Here is a 17716-nt window from a genome sequence, read left to right on the forward strand (position 1 = left end):
TTACTGATCCTTCTATTCAGGCCTTCCCCATATTCATATTCACGTCTCTTATTCAAATCAATGCATGGTTGCTAGGGTAATTTGGACTGAGTTACCAAATTGCTTAAGATGCAAATTGAGGAGCTGCTGAATAAAAAGCTAAATAACTCAAAACCATTCAATAATAAAAAACGAAAACAAATTGCAATTTGTCTCAGAATATCACTCTCGACAACCCCTTTAAGGGTACTGGCACATGAGAAGATTTGTAACTGCAATTTTTAAAAGGCAAAGAAGTCAAAAGAAGAATTCAGAAGTTTTCAACTTCAGATGCTTTGCTTCCCAGAAATCAATGCGCAAATTCTCCTACAAACAAGCAAAGCAGAAATGATTCTTCAGCTCCCACAAATCATTGCAAATAGAAGGAGGGGAATGGCTTGCGGCACTTCAGTGGCTTTACTCAGCGAGTTTACTCAGTGACATGGTATCTGATACGGATATGTGAATGCTGTATTTTTCTGATATTGGTATCAATATTTGCTGCAGGAAGTAGGAATTGCTACACAATATTGGGTACATCCTATCACTAATCAGCGTCTAAGCAATGGGCAGTTTTTATGTGTTGTATTCTCAGCTAAGTCGCTATCTGGAAAAGTTCTACATTTTTTTCAAAATCTCAAAGACACAACATGGCATACGGTTGAGTGTGTTTTTTATTTTCTACAAAAAACAACACTATATAGGCACCCGAGAGCTGCCCCTTTTAAACTGCCACCGTAGGCACAAGCCCAAGGGTGCCTATATGTAAATACAGCCCTGATACCATGAGGCCCTAATTTATAGACATTTCAAATAAATTCTGGTAAAACAAGTCAACCTCTAGACATTTTTGGGGCCTGAAAAATAATTTGCTGTGGGGCTCAGTACTGCCTGATACTGTCGCTGCTGAATACAATTTAGGAGAAATACACCTTCTTCTTCGCAAAATCTGTATGACATTTGCCATTTCATTAATATTTGTACAATGTGAATAAACATTTCAGTATAGGTTCTTGGTTAAAAACGGCTGTTTTTGTTTTGTTTGTCTGTTTTTTACTTTTGTTAAACAGCTCTCTTTTAAACAGTTACCTTTTTCTGATGAGATCAGAGCAAACAGACCCATTGAGCAGCTGGTCTATTTGCGTTGCTCTGGCTCAATTGCACCCATAAAGATGACTATCAGTGAGGAGAAGGTGCTAGAGAGACCAAAGTCCTCCCATTATACAGTATCTGCCTGTGCAAATTATCTGTGGGATACACGTTCCCCTTGTCTCTGGCTCAAAATTCCTTCATCTGGTCACCCTGGTCTTATTATAGTAAAAAACTGATATTTGGATTGTATGAATTAAGGATCTCCTCCTACCTGTCAGTAGATTGCAACTCCCAGTATCCAAATGACATCTCACAGAATGCCAGGAGTTTAGAGTTTAGTTACAGTTGGAGGTTTGCTGTTTGCATTTCTATAATCTGCCCCACTTTCCCCCTACATAAGGGCCCATGTCTTCCTGCATTTTAGGGCTCCTTCTTATGTAGCTCCAGCCTTGGTCACTAGCATCATTGGCCCTAACAACCAGTTATCAATTTTACTGTAAATACAAAATAATACCGTTATAGATGAGAAAAACAAATTACTCAATAAACGGTATAATCTCTTGCAGGTGTGAGCAAAGGGGAGAAAATCAATCATTTTTAGTAATGCACAGACTATTTGTGTATGTGGGGGTTATATGTTGGGCTGCAGTACACAGTTAGAGAACATCACTTTCCTTTATGACTCTCTGATCTTCAAGGAAATGCAACTGCTGGCATTAATAATCAACCTGGGCATAATTAGCACGTGACGTCAATCAGGGCATGGACTCTGAACCTCAGAGAAACTTAAAGGGGAACCAGAGAGTGACTTTCCCATTTGTAGAGAGGTAACACAGCAGGGATCATCGCCATGAGGACTTACTTGCTGATCAGTGCATTGGTCGGGCTATTCCTGACCACCATGGGCCAAACTGGTAAGAAAGCGCAGTACTAATTTCACTCTAATTCACAGTGTTAGAGCTGAGATAATGTAACAATGACTCAATGCAGTGGCCCTGGGGCCAACATTTGTATGGGCCCCTCTGAGTCTGAGGGTGGGGGAATTATTCTGTTATTTAGATGGAGTGAAAAGGTAGAGAAGTCCAGTCCATTGTCCTGTACTCCAAAAAAAAAATTTCCACCTCGATTTGCCACAATTTATTGATAGAACCAATATTTTTATTGCTGTTTTCATGATTATTGTGTAGCTACACAGCAGCCAGCTGATATAAACATATTTGTCTCATTTTGTCCCAAAGTGAAGACTTTATTAGGGTGCTGGAAGGGCTAATGTTTATAAAAAAAAAATTTTAAAATATTTTTATTTCTAGAAAATAAAGACATTTGCGTACATTACAGTATATGTTTATACATTTTTTATTAACATGTTGTCTTCTTCTACTGATCAGTTAGGCATATGGGGTCCAAAGTGCAATCAATACTGGGAGGGGCTTAGTAGGCCCCACATGTGACCAAGTTAACAGAATGAGGGGAGACAAAAATATAAAATGTGTTATGAAATGGCAAAAATAATGATGATGTCAGACTTTTTAAATTAGTTTTAGTTGATCTCTGAAGTAAAAGACTACAAGCCCAAGACTAATGCACGATAAAGTGAGTCCTATTAGTCAAAGACAAGACAATCAACGTTTGTTCTTAAGTCTTGACTCCAGTCTTGACATTTATAACACAACACACATGTACAGATGTACAAATATCTTGGTGGGCTTTTCTCTGGTGTGACATAAAATTTGGGTGGAGCAGATATTCCTTATGAAAGAGTTTATCCATCATACCAGTCAGGAGTGGCGTTCTAGCACAAAGTAAGATTTGTAGCAACACCCTGATGCAGGAAACGGCAGTTTTACCAGCACTTCTTCTAAAATGTCTTATTTTTTACTTTTTTTTAACAATCCATATCGATATTTTAGTATCGCAACCAAGTACTGCTGCCACAGAAACGTCAGCTGGGAGTCAATCAAGTACCACAGAAACAATTACCACAACCAGTGCACCAAACGGAAGTCAGTCAAGTACCAGTGAAACAAGTAGCACAACCAGTGCACCAAACGGAAGTCAGTCAAGTACCAGTGAAATAAATACTGCAACAAGTGTCAGTCAGTCAAGTACCAGTGAAATAAGTACTGCAACAAGTGTCAGTCAGTCAAGTACCATCAAAACAAGTGTTTCAGTTACAAGTGTGACTGGGTCAAGTGTCAGTGAAACACCGGAATCAAAACCAACTGTAACAGGCATAACTGAAGGAGGAAGTAATCAATCTACCACAGCTAAGCCTGAGATCACTACATCCACAGCTGCACCCACAACCACAGGTCAGAATAATGGGTGGATTCTGATTGTTCCCTATGAATTTGTACAGTGCAATTTATTAGCTGGGATGGGGGGGGGGGGGCGCTGTTGGTTAATTCTCTTACATACTCCTATACAAATCTATAAACCAAAAACAGTGAAGAAAGCCTCAGAAGCAGGTCTTTGCTGCAATTAAATGTATTACGTTGTGCCATGGCCTGTAACATGTAGTGGCACAACTTAATAAAGTCAATTGCAGCAAAGACCTGCTTCCTAGGCTTTCTTCACCCTGTTTGGTTTGTAGCTTTAAGAATTATTGTGTGACGACAGAAACACGTGGTGGAGCCAGCCCAAGATTTTTTTCAGCCAAAATTGGAACACTGGATATCCCTGTATATATATATATATATATATATATATATATATATATATATATATATATATATATATATATATATATATATATATATATATATCTTAGCTATAGTCAGGTGATCCCACTGGTGTCTAATAAAAGGGCAGCCAAGTTTGGGAGTATACCTTTAAAAGCAGCAAGTAAGTTGCAGGTAAAACGTAGTCCCTTTGTAAAATGCATAATGAAGCAATAGAATTCTTAATGAATCAGATGAAAATTGAGCGTAGGACTGGCCAGATATGGGATGACTTTGACGTAGTTGGCCAGCTTAAATATATTGCAATATATGGACAAACAATCCCTGTTTTGTTTAAAGGGTAAGGCATTTTTCAGTAGCAGTATGCACAAAATGTCTCTGTCTTAAGTATATTGATAATGGGTTGAGTGCAGAGGACATCTTGTATTTGTGTATATATATATATATATATATATACACACAGTGTCCATAGTCCAAGTGTTCACACTTTCCTGGGTGCACAGTCCAGTGGCGTAACTACCGGGGGAACAGGGGGTGCGATTGGGCCAGGGCCAGCCGCACCCCCTCAGGGCCCCCCCGCCAGCTTGCGCACCACTGATTTCTTCAGTGTTTCCGGGCGTTTTTTTAATGTGGATATTCATTTCTCTTGGATGCACCTGGGCCATTTTCTACAATATTGGGAGTGTGTTACAATCACTTGTCTGTTTTATATATACATACATATTTTTTTTAAATGATTGTAATTAATTATTGTATTTTTTTTTAATTATAGTTCCAGTTAAGCAGTTTTGCAATGCAACGAGTTGTGGGGATTCCTTTGCTACCTGCATCCAGCTCTTTGAATCTTACATATGCCAGTGTCCTCTGAATTATTACTTCGAGAAAACTAACTTATCCTGCACCACTGGTGAGAAACTGAACACTGAGATTAAGAGCCCTATTCATCAAAATTCAGATTTGTATATATTAAGGGGCAGATTCACTAAGGGTCGAATTTCGAAGTAAAAAATACTTCGAAATTCGACCCTCGAATTGAAATCCTTGGACTTCGAATATCGAAGTCGAAGGATTTAGCGCTAATCCTGCGATCGAACGATCGAAGGATTTTAATCCAACGATTGAACGAAAATCCTTCGATCAAAAAAAGGTTAGCAAGCCTATGGGGCCCTTCCCCATAGGCTAACATTGACTTCGGTAGCTTTTAGCTGCCGAAGTAGGGGGTCGAAGTTTTTTTTTAAAGGGCAAGTACTTCGACTATCGAATGGTCGAATAGTCGAACGATTTTTAGTTCGAATCGTTCGAATCGAAGTCGAAGGTCGTAGTCGAAGGTCGAAGTAGCCCATTCGATGGTCGAAGTACCCAAAAAATACTTCGAAATTCGAAGTATTTTTCATTCGAATCCTTCACTCGAGCTTAGTGAATCGGCCCCTAAGAGTTTCTTTTTGCTACAAGTAAAAAAATATGAATTTTATCTTTTTAAAAATCTGAAAAGTTTTGGAAGAAAACTTGCAAATTTGATTATGTAGCTTATACATTAAGGGGATTATTTACTAAACTCCAAATTAATCTGGTTGGGCTTTTTGGGGAAAAATTCTAATTTTCGAGTTTTTTTAAAAAACTTTAATTTTTCGAAATTTATTAAAGCCTGATGTTGCAAAAATCCAAAATTCGAAAATCCCCTTTTTCAGACCTGCCGAGATTGAATATAAGTCAATGGCCCCTATCCTATTTGGCAGTATCTGTGGTCTGCGCAGAAATTATCCGTAAAATCGGACCCTTGAGTGATTCGAGAAGAAACCCTGAAAAAATCATACGATTCAGGTTTTTGCTCGATTTTATGTTTTTTTTTACCCAAACCTATTAAATTGAGCTTTTTTTAAGTAAAAGGCAAGGTAAAATCAGTGTTTGGTCATGGTATTTTAATTTAAATAATGAGATACATTCAGATTTTAGTAAGTAACCCCCTTAATATAAATATAGAAAAATGTAGAACTCTAGAACCTCAGCAGTAACTGGACAGGACTGTTATTTTTTTCTAGGTAATACAACCACAACAAATTCCCATATTGAAGCAAAACTTTTACTCATTTTTTTATTGTAACTTAATCTCTTTTTTGCAAAACTTCTCTACTCTCTTCTCAAACTTTTATTTTTCAGGAGAAAGTTTCTATGGGAGGCTTGAACTTAAGAACAGAACTTTTAATCCACTAAAGGAATCAATAGAATACACTGATATTTATAATGAAGTAGTGAAATTTGTAAGTAGATTTTATTGGGTACCTGTGCTTTTTTGAAGCAATTGCAATTACTGTGTGCAGAAAGATGATTCTATTACATTTTTTTTAAATCTGCAAAATCTTTTTATTTATTTGTTTTTACATTGATAAGTGCCAACATGATTCAAAATAAAGTGCTGGAAAGCCTATCTAACAAGCTGATCAGATTCCATTATGTAACTGCCATATCAATATGGATGGACAGAGCAGCTCCGAGAAGTGCTCACACTTCTTCTATGTCTGAGATAAAATAATACCAAAATAACAATAATTGCCCACCCCCTGGGACTCCAGGGGGAATATGACCACGAATGCACAAGATTAATTTGATTTAAAGTATTTTGTTTATCATCTTAACGTTTGTCAAGCCTTCATATCCATGTACCTGGTACTGAACTGTTTTTTTCAGCTGGACTATAAAACAAGTCTAGGAGAAAGTAGGCAAGTCCAAAATCCCATTATGCTATTTTAAAGATTTTTCTCTATATTTTCAGTTGTTTGAATTCCATTCAGAATGTAAAGAAAAAAAAATTATATTTTAACCTGGACTAGAGATCAAGGGGTTTTATTTAATTTGCCCCAGTATTGTTTTCGAGTATTAATCACCAAAACTTTTTGTCATTGTAGCCTTTTCTCCTTGCATTCCATTTGATTTGTGACATAAGCAATCAGCTGGGTGGTGGTGCACTACCACCCCACTGTTAGAAAGGTGTTTAGCTCATCATATCTGCCCCCAAGGTTTTCTAAACTCGCAATATTTTTGATTATGTTTTTTATGTTTATGGTCAGAACCAATGGACAGAAACAGGGAATTTTCAATTCAGTTGTATTCAATATACTCCAAAGTCAGTTGTTAACTGTAATATGTAACATACCCCAGAGCTACAAACCAAGATAAGGCATAACATAGTAGTAGTGGATGTTATTTAACCTGTGGAACATATCTGTAACAAGAAATATAGTTCAATAAAATGTCTTTTTCTCTGCAGTTTAAGGGCTGCTTTGAAAATAATGATGATTATTTCGGCACCATCATAGCAGACATCAGGTAAGATTCAACACTAGATATTATCTGATCATTGTTTCTGGCTAAATATGATAAGGGTGGGGGAGGTTGTTCCATCACAAACAATCTAGACAGCAGAGTAATGAAACCAAGAGGGATATGTGAAGGTGAAAACCAAGAGGGAATGTGAAGGTCTGAGAAGAAAATAAAGCCCCTTTCCTCGGCACAATCCCCCCTAGGATCCACCCCTTTTTGCGGCAAAACCCGCCTCTTTAGTTCCCGCTCCCACAACTGCCCGATTTTTTTTATTTTTTTAAAAGGTGGCAACCTTGCATACGTAGAACATACGGTGATACAACAACCAGTACTGGTACAAAAGGTGAAGAAGGTCCTGTGCAAAAGAGCTTACAATCGAAAAGGGGAAGGGGATGAGATACAAAGTATGGGAGTGGGCAACATCAGATTAAGTGAGTGAGAGATGTGGTACTGTAAGTGGTATTTGGTAGCCAAATAGAGTGAGGGTAGGCTTCTTTAAAGTGTGTTTTAAGAGATCTTTTGAAAGCTTAAAGGTTGGGAGAAAGTCATACAGACTGTGGAAGAGAATTCCAGAGGAGGGGTGCAGCTAGGGTTGCCACCGGGCCGGTATTTTACCGGTTTGGCCGGTATTTCAAATTTACCAGCAATGTAGCTGCCAGTAATTTGTAATACCCTTAAGAAAAGGCTTTGCTCTCGGGTGGAAACTTTTCTTCCTCATCTTGCCCTCGTGTGATGTGGCCCCGTCCCTTTTGTGGCATGGCTCCACCAGGGTGAGGAGCAGGTCAGTAGGTGAGCGTAGTAATCGGTTGGGTGAGTATATAGAGATGAGTTCAGAGATGTAGGGAGGGGCAGAGCTATGAAGTGCTTTGAATGTCAGGGTCATTAGTTTTAATTTTGTTCTTTTTTTTTTTGGCTTTATATTGTTTGTTTTCAGTGGTTTCAATTTGGTGATTGGTAGCTATTTGCAAGGTCCCAGGAAGGTTGGGGGACAATATCAGTCAATTCATCTGCAAAAAATTTTCAGTAAAACAGACCCCTATTGGCAGACCCCTCATTTTAATCAGCTGGAAAATCCATAAAATAATATTTATTTCTTTTATTTAATTTTCAACTTTAACTTTCTTTTGGAAAAATCTCTGAATCCCTGTTTTGACAAATCCAATAAAAAATAGTTATTGCAACTGTTCTTCCTTATTAAGGGGGGGGCAACAAAAGTGCGTACAACTAGTTATATTGAAAAGACTGGATGTTCCATTTAGTCAGGTTATGGGTTTTCTAGCAGACAGCCCTAATATAAGGAAAGACTATAAATAGGGTAGGGGCAGTACTGCCACAAATTCATTGGGGCAGACTAGGGCTGTTGGGGCCCAACAATAGGATCCTGTCCTTTAACCACCAGTACATTAGGACATCCTTTATGGAGCATCCTTCATTTCTGTTCTTAGATTCTCCAGTTTGTGTTCCTTCAATAATTTAGTAACTGTATTTTCCAGTGCAAAGCCCTCAAAAGTCCAGACAAGAAACACCAAATCTGGACAGTTAGTGGAAGTGAGATGTGCCAATGTGTTTCAGCCTGGCAAAGTAAGCGCAGACGAGGTGGTGAAGGAAATAATTAAATATAATGAAAATGCAAGTTTTGGAGAATATAAGTGTAAGTACTGCACTGGTCTTCCCTTCACATCTCCACTAATTTCTTTTTGGTAATGTGCACACTTTTAACATACCCCCTTATGCTCCAGAGTTCTGCATGACAGTTCCAAATTGCACACCACGAATGACCTGCTTTATCTCCCAGTATATTATCTATGCATATTATTCCCTGACCTATTTTTTCGCCTAGTATATTAATCCATTACCTGTGTTATTTCTCTATGTATTAATCCATGGCCTGTATTATATTTCACTTTATTAACCCATGATATGTTTTATCTCTCAGTTTATTAAATCCATTACCTGTTACCTGTTATGTCTCAGTGTATTAATCTATGACCTGTTTTATCTCGAAGGGGGCTATTTACTAAACTCAAATTTATCTGATCTGCCTTTTTCATGGAAAAAAATTTCAAATTTTAGGAGATTTATTATACTCGGATGATGCAAAAAGCCAGAATCTGAAAATCATTCATCTCAGACTTGTTAAGGTCCTGTATGTCAATGGAAGAATATTTATTCCTGGCCTATTTTATCTCTCATTCTATTAATCCCTGGTCTGTTTTAGATATCAGTAAATTAATCCATGGCCTGTTTTATCTCTCAGTACATTTATCCCTGGCCTGTTTTATTTCTCAGTATATTAATCCATGGACCATGGTCTGTTTTATCTCTCAGAATAGCAACCCATAGCTTTTTATATATATATATATATTATATATATATATATATTAATATCAGTATATTTATCCCTGACCTGTTTTATTTTGTATATTAATACCTGTCCTGTTTTATCTCTCAGTATATTAATGCATGGCCTGTTTTATTCCTTGGTATATTGATCCCTGGCATTTATCTCTCTCTCATAATATTAATCTCTCCCCTATTTCAGTTGACTGCTGGTTAATCCCTGGCTTGCTATTTTATTAATCAGCATAACTAGATATTACTGGGCCCCGGAGTAAAATTATCTAAGGATCCCCTTAAATAATTTTTTCATGTGTGTGTAATAGGGTAAATTTAAATGTTTGTGATAAATTTAGGTTGGCCACTAGGTGGCACTAGAGGATAACAGTTGTAAGGGAAAGTCCTCAGTGGGTGCAGAATAGGAAGTTATAAAATGGAAGGTTTCAGGAAGTGATTTTTAGACATGCGTCATGGGAAGCAAGATGAGCAGAGGGCACTGCAGCAGTAGAGTTACATCCTGGAAGAGATACTTAGACTAGGTAGTGTGAGGCCTAGTGGTGTAATAGTACACTCTAGCACAGTGGTCCCCAACCTATTTTTACCCATGAGCCACATTCAACTGTAAAAAGGATTGGGGAGCAACACAAGCATGAAAAACTTCCTGGGGTGTCAAGTAAGTGCTGTGATTGGCTATTTGGTAGAACCCTCTGTGGGCTGGCAGCCTACAGGAGGCTCTGTTTGGCAGAACAACTGTTTTTTATGCAACCAAAAATTGCCTCCAAGCCTGGAATTCAAATATAAGCACCTGCTTTGAAAGGCTGATCCAGATTGAGATGGCCAGGGCCCAAGAGGGGTGCTTGTGAGCGTGTCCCCCTGGCAGTGTGCTGTTACAGGCAATGTTCTGCAAAAGGCTGGGAGATTGAGCCCTGTGAATGTGCTGCTGTTCTACCGAAGACCGTGACAAATAAAGAGAATGTGATTGAATTGTAACTCTCTGCATCATGTGTTTTACTGAAGGTTTCCCCCCACACCAAAGGTCGGTGGTACATCAAGGGTTAACACGGGTACGGCACAGGAGATATTTGCCCCCGATACATGCGTATGTTTATATCATGTTCAAATTGCTTGTTAACCAGTGCCAAATGGGTGTCGTAAACCTCCTGTATTTGCTTCTTCAAGAGTTTAGTCCCTGAATGTTTGGCCCTATTCCTTGCTGCCACATGGCCCCTAGGCTATTTGCTACCTTACACACATATTAACAGTCGTATTCTATTTCAAACAGCATCAGATATCTGCGATGGGCATTATTGTGACATTCTTACAACAAATTGCATCAACAAAACAAATACCAACCCAGTGTGTACCTGCAAAGATGGCTACTACCCTTCCACTTCACAGCTGACAATAACATCTTGCAGAGGTAAGAACTTGCCTCACATCCCCCCACCTGCCTAACATCTATCTACCTTTTGGGGTTTAAAGGGGACATACATTTTTGGTTTACCCTCCCAGCAGGTCATTACAAAACAATGTTCCAGGCAGAATACTCCCTATCAGCACTACATTAGCCATCTTGCTACTGGGAGATCATTGGCCATTTTTCCCCTCAATTAAATTATACTATCAAATATTAGAAAAGTGGGAACTGGTCTGATTATCTGTTCTGTGAAACAAATATTGAGAGTGGTATATACAGGGAGACAGGTATATGCTTACCAGGTAGGATTTTCATTGGTGGACTCCTGTTGTAGTGCAGTCCTTTGGCTGCTGGTGGGTACTGATGGTGTACCTTTAATAACAAGTGGAAGGCTACAGCTTGTGGAATAAAGATATGATATTTTACTGCCTTCATTTTTGTCCTTCTGATGCGATTTTGCCCTATTGTTACTATTTTCTTCTTACTATTTCCATCTTTACCCACTATCTCAGATTCAATATTAACTATTCCATCTTTACCCACTATCTCAGATTCAACATTAATCGGTCCTCCCTTAGAAACTCTTTAATCTCATACTCTTAATCAACATATGGACAGACTATTGCCATAGGAACACAATGGCTTTTGGGGTCATTATGAGGAACTGTATAATTAATTCTGGTAGGAAAATCCTCCAACGGGTTTTTAATAGGGTAAGGAATAAACACTTGATTTTCTCTATCCTGGACATTGAACACAGTTAATGTAAACAGCTCAGTGTCTCAAGGATATTATAAGTCTGTAAACAAACTTCCTGGGTCCAAACTAGATCAGAATCAAACTACTTTTGCTGGATCAGAAAAGGTTTGGGTTAGAAGCACTAATAGTACTAAAAGACTAAAATCTTAATGAATCAATAACTTTAGGCACACAAATGAAAGTGGCCTACTCAGTTTCCCAGAGCTAGATACAAAACGTGCAGATTATGCTGAAAACAACATTACATTTTTTTTATGCCTCGTGAATTTTATTTAATTTGTGGTAAAAAAACGTATGCTTCACTTCCCTTAAAAGCTAACGGTAGATGTGTAATTGGCCAAGTTATCCCAACCACGAGTTTATCTTATTTAACCAAACCAGAATACAATTCCATCTGTCCTAAGCGTGAAACCCAAGATATCCCAGAATGGTAATTTTACAGAATAGGATGGCCCTAGACTTCATGTTAGCTAAAGATGGTGTTTGTACCCTTATTAGAACTGATTGTTGTCTCAATTGAAAAACATGTTTCCACTATCACTCGCATTGAAGGTTACTTTAGGAAAGAGTACCCTTGGTCCCTTTCTAGTTTGTTTTGTCGTTTCTATTGTGTCTACAATTCTTAACATTGCTGGATTTATCTGTCTGATCATATTAATCCTGTTCATCATCAGAGTAGTGATTTTGAAAGCCATGTCATGTCATATCTCTCGCAATACCAAAACCAACAAATTGTCAAATAATCATTATGCCCAGGTAATGGTAATGTCTGAAATTAACACCTCTAAAGAAGTACTCATTATTGAAAATAATTGTGTGAGGTCCTACCCCATTACCCCAACGTAACTTAGTAATAAATGAGTTCCCCATCATTCTTCCCAATGACCATTAGTATGTTCATATGATTCAGAATAATCTCACTACTACTTGAGTTAGTGAAAATAAAAAAGCCCTAACACCTTCTATAATCATATTGTCTACTGTCACCACCTTGTGCAACCATCTCTTTCTTGTCTTAAGTGTTGACATCTTTTCTACATCTTGCTTACTTTTATTGCCTGCTTGTACAGTTCCCCTCCCTCCATCTAGTACAAACAACTGCTCCTGTGTTGGGCCCTGAAACATCTTTCCTCTCCCTGCGCTCTCTGCAAGACTTGGTAGGTATCATTATCAGAGTATAACCTTATGCTTCTGTCACAGGCTGTGACCCCAAATGTGGAAATGATCCTGGAGAGCAATGTATACGGTCAGACCTCACAAAACCTCCATACTGTGGTTGCCTTCCAGGTTATAAGAAAAAGTCTGATATTTGTGAAAAGTAAGTTCTCACCTGTACACATCTTTGAAGAATCCATCATAGGAGACTGTGATCCTCTGCTGGTAACCTTCACATTCTTGGTTGCTCGGGGACATTAATTTGTAAAAAAAAAAAAAAAGACTGTCTATTTTACGTGTATCAATTCTGAATAAACTAAGGAATTAGTTGTTTTCTATATTATTTTCTTGCAGATGCCAGTTTGGTTACTCAGGGGCGGAATGTGCAGACAGTGAGTATTATTTCTCAGTACCAGGTCTGGACTGAGAATCAAAATAGGCCCTGGCATGTCAGGTGGACAGAGGCCCAAACACTCCCCCACAAGTCCAATAAGTAGTGACTGTCCATGACAGCTTACAGCAGTCCCTCTGGCATTTGCCAGAACTCACAGATTGCCAGTCTGGGTCTGCACAGTACTCTAATACTCCCCCCCCCTCCCTCTCTCTCTCTCTGTACTGTAGCAGCCCTAAAATATTCACACCAAGCTCAAATCATTTCTCTATACCTAAGCACTGACACAGAGAGGGCCACTCTCTCTTCTTGTACTCTAGCATTCACACAGAGAGTTATTTTATCTGTATTTTAGTTTGAGAACACTGACATCACATTGTGGGATCTCATGTTCACATTTATCCCAAATCTCCCCTTTCTTGCAGATTTCCTGCTGATCTTGGTAATCGTTGGATCTGTTGCAGGAGCTGTAGTTATCGCTTTGCTTGGAACAGTTATTGGCCTGTCTGTGAGGTAAGCGATCTGTAGATAAACGTGGAAGTGCAACATGCCCACCCATAAGTAAATAACCAGGCACATTCATAGCAGGAACACTGTAAGGACATGCCACAGATGTGCATCATATATTGATATGGGCCCCTATCCATGTATGAGGTTATACCTACAAATTAAATAGTTAGTTACATAGTTACATAGTTAAATTGGGTTGAAAAAAGACAAAGTCCATCAAGTCCAACCCCTCCAAATGAAAACCCAGCATCCATACACACACCCCTCCCTACTTTTAATTAAAATTCTATATACCCATACCTATACTAACTTTAGAATATAGTATCACAATAGCCTTTGATATTCTGTCTATAAAATATTAACTATATCTCATCATCAAAGAAAAGCACAAACCAAAAAATGATCAATCCAGTAATTTAGTTATAGACATTTGTGCTAAAATCCCTTCCCAAACTCTGTCTTCTTTCGGGGTTATTTATTAAACCTCGCATTTTTCTGGTTGGGCTCTTTGGGGCAAAACTTGAATTTGTTGAGGAAAAAAAACGACTTATTATACCCTGATGCTGCAAAAAGCTCAAATCCGAAAATCCTCCATCTCAGACCTTTCGAAGCCAGTGGGAGAGGCGCCTATCCCAAATTTAATTTATTGAGGTCTTCTGTGGGTTTAGCCTGAAAATCCAACTTTCTCAGGGTTTTTAGGAAAAAAAACTCAACAAAAATCAAGCTTTTTAGGAGTAAAGCTGAAAAATTGTGTGATTCAAGTTTTCGCTTGATTTTTTTCGAGTTTTTTACTGATTATATCAAGTTCATTTATTGATAAATAAGGCAACATCTGGCATGGGAGTTTGGTCAAACTTTTTTTATTGGGACAATGAGATAAATTCGGATTTTAGTAAATAACCCCCTTCATGTTGGTAGTACATATAGCCAAATATTCCACAACATATAGCAATGCTCGTAAATACTACTTTTCTGCAAAGCTTAGGGACAGGTGGGATGAAAGGTGCACAAAAACTTTCTAATGAAATACTTCGTAAATACATATACACATGACCAGGAATGAATATTTAATATTTGCATATTATGGGTAGAGATATGCAAATTTATATTTGTATTGATCTTTGTATGTCCCCGTGGGTAGCACAGACAAATACAGAATCTGCCTCTCTGTTACACTCAGGTCCAGCAGGAGGAAGCGTGATAATGAAATGACACAATTAATTACTAAGGACACCATGGAGAGTCCGATGGCTGGGAATCTTTTCCCCAAAGTCCAGGCCAAAACAGACCTGGGATATGTGAACAGAGGTTCCAGTCCATATGACACAACTGATGAATACCCAAGGCCAACTCCTAAACGAGACTACGACGACGTGAGTATAGAGAAAAAAAGAAGGAAATATTGTCAAGTTTTAACAACAGTTTTATCCTTCAGTTAATGGAAACATAACATTTATGCTCAAAAATAAACCCCTGAGAGTTTGGGGGTGCTCTGCCTTGGTATTAGCCTGTCGCTTGTAAAGTTACGCTAGCGATAATATGATAAGAAGTTTGAAGTTATGATAGCAATGCTAGCAACGCCTTGCGTTAGAGTGCGAAGTAGCGCTAGAGTCTATCTCCTTCACTACTTAATTTACGCCAGCGCCCATTAGTAAATCGGCGTAGTTCTGAAATGACGTCACGTTGGCAAATTTTCACCAGCGTTAGTCACTTCGCCCTTTAGTAAATTTCCCCCTTAATAGGAATCCGCAGTAAGGTAGTATCATTTATCTAGTGAGGAGAGACAAAAATAATGAAGTGGTTTCATTGGTGCCTGAACCCTTTGCAGCAATGTCATATTCCAAGGATTTTCAATATAGGCACAATATTCTCTGCTGTTAATTTGACGCTCACTCCCGCTAGAACGCAAAGTCTATTATTAAGCATGCAGATTGCTAAATCATGGGTCAGGTTAAATGATACAAATAAATAACATTAAAGGGCTTGTTCGCCTTTAAATCAATGTTTAGTGTGAAGTACAAAGTATTTGTGTTATTTTAAAGAGGAAATTTACCTTGTGGTAGGAGCTCCATCATGCTCAGAGGAGACCACAGCCTTAAATAAAATTTCTATCCAAAAACTGTTTTTTTTTTTCTGCATCAATATTCGATGAAGACACTGATTATTTTAAATGAAAGTTATTTGGAAATGTAATTAATGTAGTGATTGCTTGCTACCAGCTCTGTTCTTTTTCCACAATGTGCTCATAAATGCTTTTTTACCTCTCTTTTAGGATCCCTGGTATGAAATGTCCAGTAGGGAGAGACGGTACTGAGACCTGTGCAGGTTGGACTTAATGAGAAATCTTGGTTTTCTTTTATCCCAGTCCCCTCTGCAGGTCTGGGCTGGGATTCAAAATAGGCCCTGGCATTTCAAGTACACAGAGGCACAAAAAGCCCCCACCAGCCCAGTAAATAGTGACTGTCTATGGCATCTTCCAGCAGCCCCTTTGGTATTTGCCAAACCCCTCCTCCTCCTCTATAGTTCATGGGATATGCCCAATGGGAGCACTGCTTAGTAGACATAGCCATGCACTTAAAGGGAACAAATACAAAAGTGACATTCCTACTATCATGCTGGAGCTTCACTCCCCAGACCTGCACTTCTGGAAAATCAAGAGGCACCATTAATATTCTTTCTGTATGAAACCTACTTATTTTTATAACTAATTTATTTTTTATGCCAATAATAAAACTCTGAATAATCTGTGAGGAAATGCTGTGACATGTCTAGCACAATAAATATATCATGTAAGTGCTCTCTGTATCTAGTACCCGGGGACTGCCTCTGGGGTCTTTTAAAATCAAGTGTGACATCTGATATTAAAATGTAACCAAAAATTTAAATTTTGAAAATATAATATTTTTATTTCTCCATGCTGATTGCTGCACCTTGTCTTCCTACTCTGAGCCATTTTAAAGGGTAACTGTTATTCAAATAAAAAATATCACAAAATGTTTGCAGCTGTTTAATGATTTTGTAGTGACTGTCCTGCTACAAACAGTTCAGTCGTGCTCCACTCCTGGAATGTTATCAGGAACAGTTGGTTGCACCAAGAAACTGTCTGCCATTAATGTAATATCTGGAAAAAATGTCTACTGTGTGACAGATTGATTAAATATATTTTTATATTTATTGCATCTCCTATGTATATGTATTTCTCAGGGAACTTACTGTGATTCTTTGGCTGAGAGTTCTAGAGAGGACAGAGAGCTAATAGCTTTACATAGAACTTATAATGGGGACAAGAGAGCAAATAATGTCCTATTGCTTTAGCCCTATGTCTCCTCTGTGAGGCAAATTAGTTGTATATTTGTGATACACCCCCCCAAGGGATGGACTCTTCCTCCTCTCCATTTTTAAGTCTGTCAGTGGCTGAATGACTATCGCCTGCTTCTCTGTACAATTACTGTGTATCATTGATGCCTAAGGGATATATCAATTTTTATTTTTTACAAAATAAAGAAAAAATATATTTCTGAATATGTCAGCATCACTGTGTCATTTTTAATAGAACACAGTGGCGTAACTACCGGGGGAGCAGGGGGTGCGACTGCACCAGGGTCCGCTCTCCCTCAGGGCCTGCCAGAGACCGCGTCACAGCAAACGCGGTAAAGAAACCGCACGTCTGGATGGGGGGAGGGTCCGGTGCCCAGAAGAAGGTAGTTACATTACGGATAGAACACCACCTAACATATCCAGTGGAACTTGGAGAGGAAGGTGGAACAGGGATGAACATGAGCTTACTATCTAGTAACCTCACTGACACTGACAAGAGCTCATGAGTCAAAAGCCTAGCAATGTAAAACTGTCTAAAACTGCTAATATCTCAGAAATAACTAACAATATAAAAATGAATTTAAATCGCATGAGCGTTTGTTATGAAAGGTCTGTCTCTCTTGCTATTTTATTGTTGTTATTTGTTGTACTTTTTTCTTTAATAATTGTTTTTACTGATTTTGTAATGATTTGTCTGATTTCCATTTCTGGTCGTGGGCA

The 17716-nt window shown here is 38.3% G+C and overlaps 1 protein-coding gene across 1 annotated transcript; it reads left to right on the forward strand.

The window, feature by feature from the left end:
• The first annotated feature begins 1916 nt into the window (after positions 1-1916).
• Positions 1917-17202, forward strand: LOC108701825 (mucin-13-like). The gene is made up of 12 exons (XM_041577026.1): positions 1917-2024; positions 3021-3422; positions 4564-4698; positions 5949-6049; positions 7057-7115; positions 8603-8760; positions 10729-10866; positions 12823-12940; positions 13132-13169; positions 13594-13681; positions 14859-15051; positions 15951-17202. Exons 1-12 carry the CDS (start codon positions 1961-1963, stop codon positions 15990-15992), a joined length of 1536 nt encoding a protein of 511 aa, XP_041432960.1. The 5' UTR covers positions 1917-1960; the 3' UTR covers positions 15993-17202.
• Positions 17203-17716: the final 514 nt, after the last annotated feature.

This window comes from Xenopus laevis, chromosome 9_10L (genome assembly GCF_017654675.1).
Source record: "Xenopus laevis strain J_2021 chromosome 9_10L, Xenopus_laevis_v10.1, whole genome shotgun sequence".
NCBI lineage: Eukaryota > Metazoa > Chordata > Amphibia > Anura > Pipidae > Xenopus > Xenopus laevis.